This window comes from Dunckerocampus dactyliophorus, chromosome 15 (assembly GCF_027744805.1).
Source record: "Dunckerocampus dactyliophorus isolate RoL2022-P2 chromosome 15, RoL_Ddac_1.1, whole genome shotgun sequence".
Taxonomy (NCBI): domain Eukaryota; kingdom Metazoa; phylum Chordata; class Actinopteri; order Syngnathiformes; family Syngnathidae; genus Dunckerocampus; species Dunckerocampus dactyliophorus.
The window spans coordinates 26,354,744-26,367,350 of record NC_072833.1 but is presented as its reverse complement, the minus strand read 5'-3'; the positions used below and the strand labels follow the sequence as shown (position 1 = coordinate 26,367,350).

Genomic DNA, 12,607 nt, shown 5'->3' with positions numbered 1-12,607 from the left:
CCTCGATGTTTGATTGGCTAGTCGTCACAACCCGGAAGTTTTGAAACAACATGGAGGCTAGGGGTAATATGCACAAACAAAGTAAACAATGGTAATGCGAAGCGAAAACTAAAACGTAATTGCACCAGTGAGAGTTCTTATGAAGCGTTATCGTAATATTATACAAAGTCATGAGCAACCCTTCTGCAAGTGGCAATTTTGCGCCCGTCTTCAACCCACCGTTCTCTCCTCCTCTAACAAAAATGTTTAACATGTTGGAGAATGCTACAGAACAACTGATGCTACTTAAAGACTTCCAGGCTGCCTTTCAAAGATGCGACAGAGGCCTGGGTAGTGTCGCAGATGCTGGAGGAGAAGAAGAGGACGTGAGGTGACATGTTTACGTCTGACTTCAGCTTTTTCCTCACACTCCTGTCAATTATTAGTTGAATATTTTGTCTACCCGGTAGGGCCGAGATGAAGGCTGGCTTTTGCATCGTGGGGATCCAAGCTCTTGCTGAGCTGAATCAGTGGCGTGGTGTCCTCTCCTGGCTTCTTCAACATTATAAGAATCAGGAGGAAATACCTGTTAAACTCATGCAAATGTGGTGAGTACAAGTGGAGCAATTTGTCCATGAGTCAAGATTATTTTTAGAAACAAAGGTCCTATTCATAGTGTCTTGACAATACATTGTACGTCATAATGTGTTTCTCATCCTTTTCGGCAGCATCCTTCTTTATTCCCAGGTGGGGGAGCCAGCTGCGATGCGGGAGGCCACACGGGCATGGCTGCACAGCCCGTCCAACCGCTGTGTCTCTGGCTTTGGCACGGTGGCCGAGCTGTACCTCCTGCATGTCCTCTTGCCGCTAGCATGCACGGACCAGGCCAGAGATTTTGTCGCTGGTGAAGTGGGAAGCATCACGTTCACAGAAGAGCAAAAGCAGACAGCACTGGGCGTGATAGAAGAAGCTGAGCGTCAGGAACAGGAGCCCGCTGTCAATGCAGATTGTAGCAGTAGTCATGCTTCCACAACAGAAGGTGAGGAATGACTTCATCTTCATTTAAGAGCGACACTAGTGATGGTTGTCTGGCTTTTGCACAGGTTCCCTTTTCCATAAACTGGAAGCTATGTTGAGACTTTCCTTCAGGAGATTGATGTCTGGATCTGTCTCATTCCATAAGCTCTTCTTGGCTGCTCTTCTTTGCTACATGTTGTTTTTACGCTTGGATCCAGGTGGGATGCCTTGCTCTTTACTAGTAGCTGTCAAATGATTAAAATTTGTAATAAAATTAATCAGTTTTCAAATTAATTAATCACGATTAATCGCCATTTGTAGCTATGTGTGAAATGTTTAAATTTTTTAAAATGTATTTTATGAACAAAAGGATAAATGACACACGATTTTATTGATTTGTATGCATTAACAGCTCCAAATAAACATTAAATTAAAATCATGCTAAAAGATACCACACACATGTCTGAAAATCTATTTACCTAACGCTAGTTTCTTTCATACTTGTAGTAGCAGAACATTTGTATCACACTTTAATCACATTATTATGAGCCATGAGGGGGTGCTTTCAAAGACACTGCGTAATTTTTTTAAGTTACATTCACTGTTTTGAGTGTAGATGTATTTTCTGGGATTTGCGAGCATACTTAAATGCAGCAAATTGTACTTCCGCATGAAGAGTTACAAAGTGAGTGATAAGAATATCCACGTGTATGTATTTCTGTTTATGTCGACCACACATACACGCATTATAGAGACGTTGTTGTGATGCTCGGAGTGCCCCTGAATGCACCTCACGGTCGTGTCGTGACAATGAGGAAGTGTAGTTCCGAGGAGGACTACAGACGCGTTTGAGTTGGAGATACTAAAAAATGTAACTAGTAATTAACAAAATAAATTAGTTAACTCGCTATTTCTGACAGGCCTACTTTGCATCTAAAAGTCTCTTTTGACACCAGTGTTAAACACATTCCATTGTTTTCAGCTCTTCCGTCATCCTTCATGTGGATTTCCAAGCTTCATCAGCTGCTCAGAGAGCTGTGGAAAGCCGTGGTGGGCCCGTATTACCAGCAGAGAGCTCTGAAAGACTGACTTGTGGTGTTTATCAGGGCAGCACACACAGACATACTGTAAATCATCATAAACTATGAACGGAGCGTGAAATGAAGAATTCTAATGCAATATGTTTAATCTGATCAATTTATTTTGGCATTTTTCTGCTTTTATTAAAATTCCAAGCTCATTTCCCTTCTTAAAAATAGACAACTTTTGTTTTGTCTTATTTCAAAAACAACACATGACTCCCATTTTAGGCCAAATTGCCTTGGAGTTGTTAAGCAACGATTAGTCATCACTTGACAATGATACACTTAGACAAAGACAACGCTTCACTGTCTCGTCAAGGTGGCCTTCACCCCGCCGGTAATTATCCCCCTCACTTGTGTTGGTTGTCGTTTGATTGATTGGACATGTCGCACTGATGTTGTCTTCTTTTTGACATTCCCAGACGGCGCAGTGTGCTGAAGCTCCAGAGAGGAGGGAGGGAGGGCGGGCCATGGAGGAAAGGTTAGCGGCAAAAAAAAAAATGTTTTCCAAGATGAAATATAGCAGCAGTGTCATGTTTGCTGGAGACCTTTAGGTGGTGTTGCAGGCTCACCACAAGTATTGATTTGGGAGGGGGAATTCCTTCCATGGTGTTCACTTTCCTGACATTACTGACTTGTATGATGAACAATGCTTACTCATTGGTGCAAAAAGATGCAAACATCTGCATTATTTGAAGTTTTTGGGCGACATAGGGAAGCAATTCCCATATCTGCAGCCCCTTTTGGCACATGTCTGTGACGTTCCCAGTCGCCTTGCCAAGCGTGGAGGTGGTTGGTGGGCGGGGCTTATAGGGGGTGAGCGTGTGAATTGGTTCCTATGTGCTGCAGAGCTTCTGACAGAATGGAACACGTCTGCACGCTGCCACAGGCGGCAGCAGGCCTCGCGCTGAGTCATCTCGCCGCCGCCTGTGCAGCGCATCTGGGGGATACCGCCCTCCTCCCCGCCATCTCTCAAAAGCCACACGTCTGCGTCGTGTCGCCGTCGAGTTATGACTCGCATCTAGTCGCAATTTCAGAGCGCTTACTTTTTTGAAGTTATTATGCTAGTAATGCATATGACATGCTGACAGATGCCCTGGTCCACCTTAAGTGCTAAAGTACTGTAAACATAATCATAGAAAACATACGCATATGCCCCCTGGTGTCTAAGAAAGGTATAGTATGACATCGCAGCAATAGGATTGGACCCTTTTTGCATTGCAAAGGCGCATTTCTTTAACAATAATCTGCTGAGAAAAGCCTTAATATGTTGATTAATTGATTGATAGTTGTATTTTCACAACATTCATGTATTGTTATCATACTAATAGTAATATTAGGGTTGAGTTTTTGGGGCTATTATCCACTGCAAAACAAATTGTGTATTAGTTTTTAATCATTTTTTTAAATGTGGCGTGTTAATGTATTATGAAGCAAGAATAGCGTGTCTGAGCGTCCATACCACCAGCAGTGTAATTGTCTCGATAAAAGCAGAGTGCGGCATTTTACAATGTGCACATTCTGCATCATATTTTCAATAATGATACTGTTTGAATGTGAATTATTTAATTAAATTTAAATTATGCTATTAATATAGTGTTATAAATGTTACATTAATATAAAATTATAATTTTAAGAATAATAAAGTTTGGAAATTAATTATTATTTTTGATAAATTAACACATATTTTAAATGTTATCTTATTTTGTGAAATTATATTCATATAATATTTTATATAAATTTTTTTATTATATAACATTAAATTCTAAATCATTACATTATTTTTTTAAATAATAATGAATAATGTTTGCATATGAATTATTGTTTTATCATTGTTTAAATATTTCAAGAGTAACATCTCTGTTTTTGTGCTATAAAATGTATTTTTTTATTTATGATATGTATTTTTTAATTATTATTTTTAGTGATTATTTTGAATGCGTGTGGCATTTTACCGTGTGCAAGACAGATGATGTGAATATGTTGCAATTTATGCCTCACGAAAAAAATAGTGATAGTAAATAATGTTTTTTTCAGTCTGATAAAAAAATAATAATAATGAAAAAAAAATAATAATAATAATCAGAAACCCCCGGCATCCTGCTCTGATGGCCGCTACAAATGAATGGAGTCACAATAGCCGCCGGCCGCCTGTGCACGTGTAAGGCGGCAGATGCCTCGTTGTCATCGCGGACAGTGTTGATGCGTGTTTAGCTTGTTACTAGGCAAGCGCGCGCTGGAGAAAATGAACAGTTTTTGGCTTTTGGAGATTTCTCTCTCTCTCTCTCCGTCTCTCTCTTTCTCTCTCTCTCCCTCTCCCTATCTCTCTCTCTCTCTCTCTCTCTCTCTCTCTCTCCCCCCTAGCTATTGCGGCCGAGCGCCACGGAGCATTCCAGACATTTCACCAGCGTCATCAATAATGTTTTTAGCCGCGTTGTAACGGCATGGGAAAATAAGTTTGTTTTGGGCTGATGGTATTTTGTGTCTTGAGGCTTTTTGATTGAATGATGTGATTGACAGGTGGCTGAACCTATTAGATAAGTTCCACAGGAAGGAGGCAGCCATGCTCGTTAGCTACGCGGCTGTGCATCACGGTTAATTAGCAACGATGGGTTCCAAGTGCATGTGCGGAGTAACATAAATGACAAGTGAACATGACAGGGAACAAATTGATGCATCGTCTGCTTTTTCCCCACCGTGAAACAGGCACCACATCTCCTCGCTATCCGGCAAATTTCTGCTATCCTACAGTTACATAATGAGCTTTCAAGTCGGAAATGGTTGTGTTTTTCTCTCAACACACGCCTGGTGACCATGGTGAAGTCTGCTTTTGTTGGTGGCAAACAGAGACGGGAGGTTTTTGTACTTTCCCTTTCATTGGGCTAGATTAGCGCTATCAACAGTCCTTTCACGCTGCTGTAGATGACCTCGCCGAGGTTCATTTTCATGGCATTCCTTTTGGTTTGAAAGGGAATTTTAGCCGTAACTTTTGCTCTGCTCACATGATCCCGAGATTCTTCACAGTGTAAAACATCTGCTGACTTTTGTAGAGGTTTAAATGTGGAGCGGCAGTTTCGGTTTGGACCTCTGCTGAGTGACTTTTGGGCGGCTCTCGTTGTTATTTGACGTCAGGGTGAAGAAAAATGCTGAGCAGGCCGTTAGTGTCTCTCCAGCCTTGAAGAACTGGTCCAAAGGCTTTCTCGCAAGAGTAGAGCTCAATCCGGCCCCCTCCCGATAATACTATTCATGACATATAAGGCGCCCCGCCCTTGTTGTTAACCTTATCTGTGCTGCTTATCATCACGTTGAGGATTATATTGTGGACGAGCGGCGGGCGTTTGAAGCCAGAGCACTCAGGTTGGTGGGAAAGGGCTTTACTGATGACCCGTCTTCTCAACGTCCTGTCCCGGGCGCCATCTTTGCTACGTTACCTGCGTTGGGAAACATGCTACGCTATCAAAGCTGTTCTACAAAGCACAACAAACATCGTCCGGTTGCGACTTGTCGGGAGGGACGACTCATCTGAACACGATCGGAACGCACGGCCAATAAATTTGCCTGGCGCGCCTTCAATTCAAATCTCATTTTATGGAGGAATGAACGGCATTGCGCCTCCAGGCCAACCTGTGCCTTTTGCATTCCAGCAGGCGCTGATAAGCTCGCAGCAGAACCGTCGCTCTTGTTTCTACATCAATTAGTGGCTTGTAAAGTGGCAAAACTAGCCTCGGTGCTAAAGCGCTACGGTACGTAACTAGCATGACGACACAGTGCAGGGGCGTACTCTAGGTTGGTTGTGGTTCTCTAGCCTTTTTTTTTTTTTGTAAAAAAATCACTCCCAGTGCTTCTCAGTTATTTTCTGTCATGCACTCCCAGGAGTTAGAAATTATTCTCAATTGAAAATAGTATTGAGAACATGTAATAGTTATTTATCTGTACAAACCACTGTATGAGGTGCGGGCACCAGCACCTTTCACGCATGAAAACAGACACTAACAGACCTGCCAACCTGGAGGAAATGTTATGAGTTCATGAATCCCTCATTTATCACGGTTAATTGGCTCCAGACCCGACCGTGATCAGTGAATGTCCGCAATGTATGATTGCTTATTTATTTGGGGATTTATTTGACGAGACGATACACAAGATTTTGTCTACGACAAAAGGGCTTACTCGGTTGTTGTACGGAACCAATGTGGGAAGGTGCAGGGAGTAATGCACAGTGCTCTCTTCCTGCCTGTTTGGAGGCGACAGACATGCATGCACATGGCAATATACTGAGGCAGACAAAATGGTCCAGTTCATGATCCAGTTTTCATTTGTTGTGTGATTAATTTATTTATTGTGGTCCCAGTCTTAATGTCCATGAGATCATTTTTTTCTGAACAAGAAATGTTTTCATTATTATTTTAATTACTAATGATTAACCGTGGTAAAACTCCCAGTTGGTATTATCGTTCCAAACTAAAATGATCCTAAAACCGTGCTTAGAAACCGCACTTTGATCAACTCACGGACCAGTGACACTGTTCATTTTTCTGGAGAAACAGCCGGTAGTTACGTTGTGTCTCTCTCTCTCTCTCTCTCTCTCTCTCTCTCTCTCTCTCAAAGCACCAATTTCGATGTAAACAAAAGCTCTTGCTCTCAAAAATGGCACCCACAGCCCACAATGCATTGCGTGATCACATGCCCTTTCGAGCCCTACAAGCGTCAAACACTCAGAAGAGGGCGTGCATGCGCAGTTTGCAATGTTGGGCTTGGCCAAGGACATATTGTGTGTGTTGTTTATTTGTTTAAAAAAAAAAAAAAAAAACATCCCTAGTCTAAACTTAAAAAGCCAAAACCTTACCACTTCCACACAAGATGGGAGGATATGCCTTGGCTGACTTGATGACTTCATGCAGTGTTCATGTCATGTAAGCTAATGTCTCATCAATGTTTTGTGTCATTACTGCCGCCTAGTGACCAGAATACTACATATCACTTGTATTTCCATATGTTTTGGCTAATAGACCATAGTCTACCACCAAGCAGCCATCGTTTATTCATTCATTTCTGAAAAATCTAGCGAATAATATAGCGAGGGAGCGATAATCGAACTACTGTACTTACTTAATAGTGGTTTGGATGGCGGTTTGTCGGTTATCATGAAGAACGTGCGAGGACTGTACTGCGCTTGCACTAACCTTAAACAAGGAATCCAGACATAAACAAAGCAGCGTTGAGGCCGTGCCGTGGCTTTTTTCTTTCTTTCCTTCAAGTAACTTTTGTATAAAAAGGGTTACCGAAAAGTGGTAATGGGCAGATTGGGGTACCAGATTTGGTACCCCCTTTTCATGTACAGTACTTTTGCTTATCAAAAGCATCGGGTACCTTGACAAGGTGAGAAAGCTGTTCCTGCACAGAGACTTTCTCATGCCAGGTAGTCGGCATTCCTGAAGCATTCCACCTCGGAGGGGAAGTTGCCGGGATGGGGATGAAATACGCCTGGAACAAAGCCTTACTCTCATTCATAGGGTTTAGGCCTGTGTGGGAAAGTCCTGACTGGACTGAGGTCGGATGGCCTGAGGAATGCGAGGAGGATGTGTGTGTCTCCACGAGGGCCAAAGATGAGATGGAGGGGAGGTCTTCCTAGAGGAGAGGCTGATAAAAGCTCTTTGATTTATCTGTGCTGTTTGCACATGCTTGTCATGCTGTGTTTGGATTCTTTCAGAATGATGTCAGGTGGACTGGATGATCTGTGTCTGCTGCGTGTGTACATACACCACATACTACACGCCACTGTTAATCTACACACATACAGCTATATGCTTGGAACTTTCTTGGAATATTCAAATGTTCATGTAGAAAAAGCTTTGGTGAGGTCAGAGGTGTCTGTTTGGTGTTTGTGGGCTTGTTCTTCCACTCCAAACTCATCCAAGCAAGCCGAAGTACAGATAGGTATCAGTACTCTGTACCATAAAATCACCTGTGTGCATGTAAACGGGAGTAACCAGACCACAATAAGTAGTAAGTTCCACCCACCCATCCATCCATCCATCCTCTATGCCGCTTATCCTCACCATGGTGGCGGGTATGCTGCAGCCTATCCTAGCTGACTTCGGGCAAGAGGCGGGGTACACCCTGGGCCGATCGCCAGCAAATGGCAGGGCACATATAGACAAACAACCATTCACACTCACATTCATACCTATGGACAATTTAGAGTCTCCAATGAAGCTAACATGCATGTTTTTGGAATGTGGGAGGAAACCGGAGTACCCGGAGAAAAGCCACGCACACACGGGGAGAACATGCAAACTCCACACAGAGATGCCCAACGGAGATTCGAACCCAGGTCTTCCTGAATTCCCTGACTAGGTGGCCAACATGCGGCCCGCACCTCCTTTCTGTACTTAATTGTTACTAGTTCAGAGTTGTCCAAATGTTTTTCCAGCTAGGGCCACGTAGTGATCCTTCCATTCCATCCATCCATTTTTTATGCTGCTTATCCTCACTAGTAGGAATGTTACAATTCCCGGAAGTAAGCGATGGTAGAATCTGACACTGTGTGTGCGCGCTCGATTAGGAGAGTCCGTGGGGACGTCTGTGAAAATGCTGCTCGGGTGTATTTTCATTCCTATACATGTTTGTTAGGTCGATTACTTCTTCCTCTTCAATTCTGTATTGTATTTAGTGTTGGACCACATCGACTCATACAACGGCTTCGAATGTGAAGTCAAACTTTAAGCCTTTCAAAGTCGTGGATCAGATAAAAGGTATGGAGGATATGAATTCCCTGAAACATTTCTCTGCAAATGAAATTTCATTCAAGTCTGATGGTGTGAAGTATGTGAATTTTGAAAACATGACTGTGTACCTGCAATTTGTAGTGTGGCGTGGAAACCAATACAGCGTGCTGCTGCACTAAGAGTGCTGGGCCTACATGAAAATTATGACACTTGATTTTCTTCCCTGGACTTTTTGATGATCAAAAAACCTTTTAAAACAAATGTCTCAAATGTATTTCTCAATGTTGTTTACAGCCGCGCTGAGAAGCCAATTGCTAATGCTGTATCCATTAGCTTCACAACAGATATGTGTTCATTCCACCACAGGAGATACGTGATGTTACACATATCGATCGGTATCTGTATCGGCTGATATCGATATCGGAAATTGAGAGTTGGACAATAGCAGATATTGGCAAAAGAGCCAATATCCTTACAAATAATAATAGTCGTCGTCATCATCATCATCATCATCATCATAACACGGGCTACTGTTGTGGCCCTAATCCAGCTAAAACATAACTCTGAATCCCCGATGTCACTTCCTATCCACACATCCGGAAGACATTTATTGAAAGACACATGAGCACAAGTATGTCTTTAATGGCTTATTTTCTCCCAATATAGTATGTCTACTATACTGGGTAATGGGAGTGTAAAGGTGACTATAGGGTTGTTATTTCATGTCTAGCGGGCTCTAATAATGGTAAAAAAAAAATGGTAAAAAACAGGTTTTCCATGCTCTAACTACTACATTATTCTGTTTATTAATATTGAATCCTATATCACAGAAATGAATTTGTCACGAGTGGCAGAAGCCACAGCAGGAAAATTAGGATCCCAACGCAAGACTAGGATGACTTCAAAATACAAAATAAAGTTTAATAACAAAAAGAGTCCAAACAGGTAAAGTACAACAAAGGAAAATCCACTCTGAGTAACAAACATAAAACACTGACAGCAGAAGGCTGTCAGGAAAAAACTAGGAGTAACAACAGAAAAACGCTGAAGGCAAACCAACAGGAAAACACTAATAAATACTGAGCAAGCAAGTACAAGTACAGGTAGCGGGCCAGAAAGCAGGGAAAAGGTAGTGGAGCCGGACTGAGCGGTAGCAAGGAACGGGAGGTCAGGAAGTACAATCTGGCGATGATCAGAAGCTGCTGCCTTGCTTAAAAGGAGTCCTGATTGCAGATTGCCCGCAGGTGCGCTCCGGCGTCTCCGCCCACGCCGGCTGAGGTGCACTGCGGACAAATGGCAGACAGGCGGCAGCAGAGCGACAGGCAAAGTGTGACAGTATGTCCCCCCCTCATAAGACGCCTCCTGGCGGCTTACCTGGCTTGTTAGGATGGAGACGGTGGAAGTCGCTTATGAGTGACGGGTCCAAGATAAGGGAGCGGGAGACCCAAGAACGCTCCTCAGGGCCGTAACCTTCCCAGTCAACCAGGTACTGGAATCCCCTGCCCCTCCTTCGGGAGTCCAAGATGGCCTTCACTGTGTACGCTGGAAGGCCATCGATCAGGTGCGGCGGAGGAGGCGACTCGACCGGGGGGCACAGGTGACTGGAGGACACAGGCTTGAGGCAGGAGACGTGGAATACTGGGTGTACCTTGAGTGCTGGTGGTAGTTTGAGTCTGACGGAGGAGGGACTGATGATGGAGTCGATCTTGTACGGTCCCACAAATCTGGGTGCCAGCTTCCGGCTGGTTCCGGCCAACGGTAAGTCCCTGGATGACAACCAGACTTCCTGGCCGACCTGGTAGACGGGTGCCGGGATCCTGTGGCGGTCGGCCAGGCGTCGATTACGGTCCGCCGTGCGGTTCAGCGCAGCTATTGTCTCCCGCCATACTCTTCGGGCGCGGCGCAGGTGGACTTGGACCGATGGCACCGACACTTCCGCCTCCTGAGACGGAAAAAGAGGAGGCTGGTATCCATTAGCGACTTTGAAGGGTGACATACCTGTGGCCGAGCTGACAAGAGTGTTGTGCGCGTATTCCACCCAGGGGAGGTGGATGGACCAGGATGACGGGTGTCGGTGGCAGACGCAGCGTAAGGCCGCCTCGAGGTCCTGGTTGGCCCGCTCTGTCTGGCCGTTGGTCTGTGGATGGTGACCGGATGATAGGCTCACCGATGCCCCGAGTAACTTGCAGAAGGACTTCCACACCTTGGAAGTGAATTGGGGTCCTCTGTCGGAGACGATATTGAGTGGAATGCCGTGGATGCGGAAGACATGTCTCACCAAGAGGCGAGCTGTGTCCAGTGAAGTAGGTAGTCCAGGTAATGCTATAAAATGTACCATCTTGGAAAAACGGTCAACAATGTTCAGGATTGTGGTGTTTCCTCTGGAAGGGGGTAGTCCGGTAACGAAGTCCATCGCTATATGTGACCAGGGACGGGTCGGGATGGGCAACGGTTGTAACAAGCCCGCCAGAGGTCGATTGGACGACTTATTTCTGGCGCAGACAGAGCAGGCCGCGACGAACTCCTTTACATCCGCCGCCATGGAGGGCCACCAAAACCTCTGCGCCAAAGCCAGCTGGGTTCGTCTGGTTCCTGGGTGACAGGTAACTCTGGATGCATGACCCCACTGCAATACGTCCGATCTTAGTGTCTCTGGAACAAACAATTTGCCAGCCGGACAACCCTCTGGAGGCTCCTCCCCTTCAGTTGCCTCCGACACCTTTTTCTCCACCTCCCACCGAACCGCGCCTAATACCCGGGCCACAGGTATGATGGTCTCCGGCGCTGTTCCCTCCTCCGTGGAACTGAAGACTCTGGACAGGGCGTCGGGTTTAATATTGCGTGATCCGGGTCTGTAGGTGATGGAAAAATTGAAGCGTGTTAGGAACAGTGACCAACGGGCTTGTCTGGCATTAAGTCTCTGGGCGGTTCTGATGTAGGACAAGTTCTTGTGGTCGGTGATAACTATAAATGGATGAACTGCACCCTCCAGCCAGTGCCGCCACTCCCGCAGCGCGAGAACGATGGCCAACAGCTCCCTGTTGCCCACATCGTAGTTTCCTTCAGCCTGTGTGAGGCGACGCGAGAAGAAGGCGCAAGGATGCAGTTTCTGGTCGACCGGGGACCGCTGGGACAGGACGGCTCCCACTCCCGTATCAGAAGCGTCAACCTCAACAGAAAATTGTAAGTTAGGATCAGGATGTACCAGAACCGGAGCGGATGTAAACAATGTTTTGAGTGTGTTAAACGCAGAATTAGCCTCTGGGGTCCATACAAACGGAATCTTTGGTGATGTAAGCCTAGTCAGAGGTCCTGCTTTGCTGCTGAAATTACGTATGAATCGCCTGTAGAAGTTGGCGAACCCGAGGAACCTCTGCAAGTGCTTCCTTGATTTAGGAGTAGGCCACTCGACCACCGCCTGGATCTTGGCGGGATCGGCACGCAGCTGACCCTTCTCCACAATGTACCCCAGAAATGGCACCGAAGTGGCGTGAAAGTCGCACTTCTCTGCCTTCACATAGAGCCTATTTTCCATTAATCGTTGGAGAACTAGTCGGACATGAGTGATGTGGTCTTGCAGATTCCTGGAAAAGATAAGTATGTCATCTAGATATACAAAACAGAATTGATTTATCATGTCGCTGAGGACGTCATTAATGAGGTTTTGGAACACCGCCGGGGCGTTCGTGAGCCCAAAAGGCATAACCAGATATTCGAAGTGCCCCAGCGGTGTGTTAAACGCGGTCTTCCACTCATCTCCATCCTTAATGCGTACCAGATGGTAGGCGTTGCGGAGGTCTA

The 12,607-nt window shown here is 45.1% G+C and overlaps 1 protein-coding gene across 1 annotated transcript; it reads left to right on the top strand.

The window, feature by feature from the left end:
- The first annotated feature begins 33 nt into the window (after positions 1-33).
- pex26 (peroxisomal biogenesis factor 26) lies at positions 34-2,308 on the top strand. The gene is made up of 5 exons (XM_054752900.1): positions 34-370; positions 450-587; positions 708-1,018; positions 1,083-1,214; positions 1,979-2,308. The coding sequence occupies exons 1-5, from the start codon at positions 171-173 to the stop codon at positions 2,083-2,085; spliced, it is 888 nt and encodes a 295-aa protein (XP_054608875.1). The 5' UTR covers positions 34-170; the 3' UTR covers positions 2,086-2,308.
- Positions 2,309-12,607: the final 10,299 nt, after the last annotated feature.